Source organism: Phalacrocorax aristotelis, chromosome 9 (genome assembly GCF_949628215.1).
Source record: "Phalacrocorax aristotelis chromosome 9, bGulAri2.1, whole genome shotgun sequence".
In the NCBI taxonomy this organism is placed as follows: domain Eukaryota; kingdom Metazoa; phylum Chordata; class Aves; order Suliformes; family Phalacrocoracidae; genus Phalacrocorax; species Phalacrocorax aristotelis.
In genome coordinates, this window is record NC_134284.1 from 12,521,988 (window position 1) to 12,528,441 (window position 6,454).

The window sequence follows — 6,454 nt, forward strand, 5'->3', positions numbered from 1 at the left end:
GCTTTTCTTCCTTTCCGTCTCTGCTGTTTGTCTCAGAGAAAACCCATCTCGCTGTTTTTCAACTGCCTGAAGGTGTTTTTCGGGGGTTTTTCAGGCTATTTTGAAGCTCATTTTTCCCAGATGTGCTTTTTTTTTCTTCTTCTTTTTTTTTTTTTCTTTTTTCTTCTTCTGTAACTTTTCTTCTTCGCATTAAAATTTCCGGCCACGTGACTTTCAGCTTACATCCCCAAGGTTCTGAGAAACCACAGGAGGCTGAGACCTAAAGGGAAGGTGCAGAGGCTCCAAGAGGAGAGGCAGAGAAAGTAGCAGAGTGTGGGGCAGGAGGACAGCGTGCCTCCAGGACAGGCAAAAGCCAGGAAGCCAAGGGCCATCTCAGGGTGAACAGAGGAGGGCAGGGGAGAGGGAAGGGAAGCAAGACAGAAGGCAGGCACACCAAGAGCACAAAGGAAGCTGAAGAGGCCCTGGGAGCCAGAGACGGGAGCCATGCCCCACAGCTCTGACAGCAGTGACTCCAGCAGCTTCAGCCAGTCTCCCCCTCCCAGCAAGCAGGTAAAGCAGGGACCCTTCCCCTGTCTCCCTGGCTGGAAAGTCCTTTGGGGTGGTCCATGGGAGGGAACGAAGAAGGGTGGCACCCACTGCTGGCGTTTTCACAGCGCAGTATGGCGGGGCTTTCTAGGAACGGTTGTGGGGAGAGGGATGTGGGGCTGAGCCAAGAGCCCTGGCAGGAACCCTGGCCACCAAATTGTGTACGGGTGGAGAGGGGAGGCCTGGTAACCTGGGGCTATGCCAGGGGCAACCAGGGAGCCAGGACGCCCGGGCATGGTGGGCAGGCACACCAGGCAGGCAGCAGGCAGGAAGCTTCGGCATGAGAGTCGGTGCTCTGGCAAGGAGCCTGAGCGTGTACCTCCTCGCCATGGACTGGGACGGCTCAGGGGCAGCCTGTCTGATTCCTGCTGCTGTGGACAGCACTTGGGACCCAGAAAAGCCCTGCCACTTTGGGTCTGCTTTCTTTTCTGTTCAGCCTCAGAGGTTTTTCATCTCAGTGATGCTTGACAGAGGGATTTTGTTTTGTTGCACAGAGCACTTCGATGGTAGGTTTTTTTGCTGGCAGATACTGACACAAGTCTGAGGTATTTCCACTGCCTTTTCTGGCTAAACTTTTTTATACCTATCATTTGCCATCTCTCTAGGGCTGGCAACAATGGCAAGTACCTCATACATCGCTCAGAAATCTTGGGGATGATCAGGGCAGATGATTTTGGGCTTGCAACCAGGGATGGGGAGCCACAGGGGTTGCCAAAGGATAGGGACTGGACTTGGTGCAGGATGTGGGAGCTGCTGTATCTGAGACATTTGTAGGGTATTGAAGACAAGGATAAAATGGTTAAGTTTAAAGAAAAGAAAAGATCTTGGGCGGGGTGGAGGGGGGAGAGGATGTGGACAGACTGATGGGCTGGGAAGATAACTTTTGTGGCTGAGTTTTGTAGTACTGTGGAGAAGTAGTGGTGTGAATGTTAAAGAGTCCACAAAAGAGGCAGTGCAATATGAAAATAGAAGATGAAAGAGTCTGTGAGACCGTTTCAACTGTCAGAAGGCAGCAGCAGGACTAGATCTCAGCAGAGAATGGCTGCTGCATGAAGCTCATGACCTGGAGCCTGGAGACCAGTGCTCTCCCCTGCCCAAGGGGCTTGGGAGTGTTGCCGTCAGCATTGCAGGCATTGCTACTGAGGGACTCCAGAAAAGAGCAAGTGCAGAGATCAGAGAGCTGGAGCAAATGAGATCTGAGGAAAACCCAAAAGCTCTGTCTAGTTGAACAAAGCAGGGACCACATTGCACTGTAAGGGTCTGCAACAGATAAAGCCTGAGGGAGAAGGTGATGGAGAAGGGGTAGAACCTGCAGGGATGAAAGGAGGAAAACACAGGCTTAATCTCTGGAGAGCTGATTTAGGCAAGGAGCTGAAATGTCTGTAGTGCCGTATCCCCACAGAAAGAATGGGAAGGGAAAGGTTTTTTGTATAAGGAATTAAAATTGTCTCTGTTCTGGACAGAGGTCCTTACTCTGGTCCCTGAAGCCACATCCCAGGCCTGTGTCTTGGTGAAGGTAAAGTGGTCATTTCCTAGCTGTGCCAGGATGCCCAAGGGTATCAGACTTGCCCCTCCTGGCAATGGGGATGCCAAAAACATCACAGATCCCTAGGGTATGGCTTTACCCTGGTGCTGAGGGTGTGTATCCCATGCCCTGTGCTTCAGTGATGTTATCTGCTGTGTCCCTTTCCCACCTACCGCCCTACAGGGACAAGGTGAAGGAGAGGATGTCCCAGTCATTTCCATGTTTTGCTTCCCTAGGACTCTTCTGATGACATGAGGAAAGTCCAAAGGAGGGAGAAAAATCGCATTGCTGCCCAGAAGAGCCGCCTGAGGCAGACCCAGAAAGCAGACACGCTGCATTTGGTGAGTGCTCCTATCCTTCCCCGTCCCCAGTGATGAGGGCTCACACAGGGGACGACGTGCTTTTCTCCTCAGGACTCAGAGCGGAGATGCTTGGCTGAGGCAGGACAGGAAAAGTGAGGCCAGGGCAGGATGTAGGAGTCAGCACTTGCAGTGAGATCACACAGGCCAGGATAACTGCCACTGAAGCGTTTAGCTTTGCAGCTAGTTTTGAATCCATCTTTATCTCTCAGTCTGACATTACTGATTTCCTTTCCTAACCTCTTCTGACTGGCTCAGTCAGAAGCTCTTTGAAAGTACAGGCTCACCCGGGCTGGCTCTCCGCGGGTTTGTGCTTCATGCCATCACTTACACAGCGGTGCAACGGCATACAAGGATGGTTTTCTGAAACAGTAGTGTTTGTGTTCATTGGTATGGATGATGGTGCAACATGGAGCCAAACTGGCCATCTCCTATGGTCTGTTCCCTGAGACACTACACAGTGTAGATAAATAAATATTAATAATTTTCTATTATTTTTAAATGTCTCCATGGTAGTGCTTGTATCCCTTTCTACATCTGAACACTGTACAGTACCTGGAGACTTTTCCTGTTGTTTAGCATGGATTTTCCCTCCTTTGGTTTCACCCTGCTGTCCCACTCTCCTCCTGTGGCACCATGGGCACCCCTGCACCTCTTCCCAGTGTGAAGAATTAGGCATCTGCTTTTCAGGAGGGATGGTCACTTCTGTCTGTGTGTGTTTGGGCAGGAGTGTTTGGTCAGTGGCTGGGGTCCTTTCCATTTTGCACGTTGGTAAGTGCAGTCCCATGTGCTTTGGGCTGCTGGCGGGCAGGATGCAGAACACACAGAGCCTACAGTGGGCTGACACCATCTTTATCCCTGCGCTGGGCTTGGCTGCCCTTTGAAAAGTGGTAGTTGGGCTCATGCTCAGAAAAAGTATCCTTTGAGCTAGTCATCTTCATATTCCCCCAGATCCCCATTTTGGGGAAGAATTATTGAGAAGCTGGTCCTGAACCTTCTTCCTTACATAGTGTCCTCAGTCCCTGGTTGGAGCTGGGTTTAAGACAGAGATTTCACTCTTTTCTCAGTAGCTGATGAGCCTTCTAGAGCTGACATGGATCTAGGGTGATTGCATTACACCTGTCAGCAGCGATGGCTCTGGGTGACTGTACCTGAGGGGGGTGAAGAGACACCCTTTCCTTGGCATTGGTGCTCTCTCCAAAGTAATCCTAGAGGTGTATATGGGTTCTGATCCTCCCCTAGGAAAATCCTGCCTAGCTGTGCACCAGGAAGAACTGGGCTGCTCTTCTTAGAGCAGATGACGAACCACTTGCTTATGAGACTACTACTGCTTAGCTAGCACGCACTCCTTGCCTTCCCATGGGGATGGGAGCAGGGGACTTAAGACCAGTTCGGTTCAGACAGAGAGGATTCCGGCAGGCAGCTGGAGAAATGCAGGCAATCAAGTAGAGGATGCATGGTGAATTTTTGCTGATTTTTTTTTTCCGATTCCTGTGGACAGTGGCCCCCTGCTGCTCCTGGGTTCATTCCCTGAGTGCTTTTTGCCTTTGGCCAGCTCTGCATCAGGAACGTTGCTTCTCTGATGTGGTTCTGCCCAGAAGAGCAGGCTCAGCTTGAGCTATGGTGATATAAAAGGAGCCAGCAGCTCCATCTACCCCAGGACTTTGTAGCTTTGTGTTTTGAGGGGAATGAGTCACAGGGAAGCTGGGGCTCCTGGCCCTTGGGTGATTCCTATCATCTCCTGAGTTCGACGTCAGTCATGATTTCCAAAGCATTTTGTCATGCCTGAGATGCTCGTTAGCTGTGTGAGCTCCTCCTGTGACAGCCGCTGTAACTGCTGGGTGCATTTCAACCTGTGCGCAGAGAGTGGGCACCATCAGAAGTTGGCATGGCAGCAGAGGGATGAGTGGAGGGGTGACAGGTTCACTTTGCCAAGGTGGTGGTACGGCTTTCCAGGGCCTCAGAGTGCTGGGTCCCACCTTAGCTGTCTCAGCTGAGTTTGCAGAGCCTACTGCCACATCCTCCCTCCCTCCTCTGGTCCTGCCCAGGCTGCTGGCTCCATGGTGGGTCAGTGCCCGGGATGCTCCAGCCGGAAGCTGGCTGCATTTTAGCAGCAGTAGAGGTAGCAAAGGCTGCAATGCTCTCAGGAACGTTGAGACAAGGCTGAACATCATTATTAACCACTTTATTGTTATTCTCATTAATAACAGTATTAATTCAGTTCTTCTGAGGCCTCAGTTTCTCTTTTCTTCTGACTCAAGCGTCTCCCCCTCCTCCCCACCATGCTGCTGGTTTCCCCCGGCTGCTAGCAGGAAGCAGTGAGTCTTTTCTTTCCAGGGCAATGACAGGTTTCCTGTGGCAGGTGGTTTTCTGGTTAAAGACGGCGGTTATTCAATGCACCCTCCCCCCGGCCGGGCGGCCCGGGAAGCGGCCGGGCGGCCCGTGTGCGTGTGTGTGTGTGTGTGTGCGTGTGTGTGTGTGTGTGTGTGTGTGTGTGTGTGTGTGTGTGTGTGACAGGGAGCGAGAAAGCCTGGGCGGGAGCACACCACAGTCACTTCTCGTAAGCTGGGGCCGGGGAGCACGCTGGGGCTACCAGCATCGCGTCCACACCCGCGCCTGGCCTGGCTGGCTGTAGGAGGGGGGTTTGCCCAGGCATGGCTCTGTACCAAATTTACTGGAAACATGTCATTCTGGAAACTCTGTGGGACTGCGACCCCCCTTGTCCCCAGCTCATCCCTGTGGCTCCTGCCCTGAGAAGCCCCTGTGGTTTTGTCTTTTCAGGAGAGTGAAGACTTGGAAAGGCAGAACGCTGCCCTGCGGCGGGAGATCAAGCAGCTGACGGAGGAGATGAAGCACTTCGCCTCGATGCTGAGCTCCCACGAACCGCTCTGCTCCATCCTGACATCCCCTCCACCACCTCCAGAAGTGCTTTATGCCACACACTCCTTCCACCAGCCCCACATCAGCTCCCCACGCTTTCAGCACTGAGCCAGCCAGCAGGATGGCAGCCTGCTGGCTCCACCGATGGCAAGAAGCAATTTCAGGGGGCTCGCTTTTCCATCTAAGGGAAAGGGATGGTCAGACGGACACCCCTTCTCAAAGTGTGTACTCTGAGTGACTTGCCTAAGACTTGCTCCCTGTGCAGAAATGGCAGAGCCACCAGGAGGCATCTTCAGGCAGTTTCCAGCTTGGATCCTGGGAAGAGGAGACATTCGCAAAAGGGCACTAACCCCCTTCCCCGGTGCTTGCTCAGGGATGCTTGCAGGAGTGTGTGGCACTGGCAGCCTCCATGCGAGCAGCTGGCTGCAGCATGTAACAGCTGGAGCTCCAGGGAGAGGAACAGGAGCAGGGGCGGAGGGGAAGGTTGGGGGCTACAGAGTACCAGGGCAAAACTGGTTTATTTTTGTAAAATAAAGATTGAAAATGCTTAACTTATTGTTTCCAAAATAGGACGTGAGCCACTCCTAAGGCCCAGCATGACCCAGTGAGGGTGTGGGCAGCAGGAAGGGAGAGCTTGCAGTCGAGGGAACAGCCCTGTGTGTGCTGGTGTCTAATCCAGGGCCAGGAACTGGAGCCCCACATTTAGAAAGGAGGCCCATATGCATGGGTTGGTCAGGCTGGGGAGCAATGGTTTGTGGGGTGATGGGGTCCCTGGGCGAGATGGGTCCTTCCTTGCTGCAGGGCTGGACCTGGCTAATGAGTCTGATGTGCCACATAGCATTGCAGGTCTCTTCCCTGCTGACCCCCTCATCTCCCTGCTGCCGATGGCTAGACCTTCACATGCTCCCCTTGCATGTGTGGAGGTGCACTGCCTTATTGTGTCACCTCATGTGTGGGCCTTGGTGGAGCTTTCAGCTTGACAAGCGGCACAGTTGGGTAGGAGCATCGCAGCATGGAGGGGGGTGGTGATGCTGTGCTGGGGTGCACAGTGGAAGCAGAACCTAGCAGGACCCTTGCTCCAAGACACCCTGCTACAAGGCATGTA

The 6,454-nt window shown here is 53.1% G+C and overlaps 1 protein-coding gene across 1 annotated transcript; it reads left to right on the top strand.

Moving 5' to 3' along the window:
* The first annotated feature begins 246 nt into the window (after positions 1-246).
* Positions 247-5,898, top strand: BATF (basic leucine zipper ATF-like transcription factor). Its single transcript, XM_075103525.1, has 3 exons — positions 247-549; positions 2,347-2,451; positions 5,251-5,898. Exons 1-3 carry the CDS (start codon positions 484-486, stop codon positions 5,455-5,457), a joined length of 378 nt encoding a protein of 125 aa, XP_074959626.1. The 5' UTR covers positions 247-483; the 3' UTR covers positions 5,458-5,898.
* The last annotated feature ends 556 nt before the right edge of the window (positions 5,899-6,454 follow it).

Excerpts from the sequence above, each read along its gene's own strand:
- BATF (XM_075103525.1), top strand. The coding sequence starts at position 484 with ATGCCCCACAGCTCTGACAGCAGTGACTCCAGCAGCTTCAGCCAGTCT. Across the intron at positions 550-2,346 it reads CTCCCCCTCCCAGCAAGCAG|GACTCTTCTGATGACATGAG; the intron begins GTAAAGCAGGGA and ends TTGCTTCCCTAG. Across the intron at positions 2,452-5,250 it reads AAGCAGACACGCTGCATTTG|GAGAGTGAAGACTTGGAAAG; the intron begins GTGAGTGCTCCT and ends TTGTCTTTTCAG.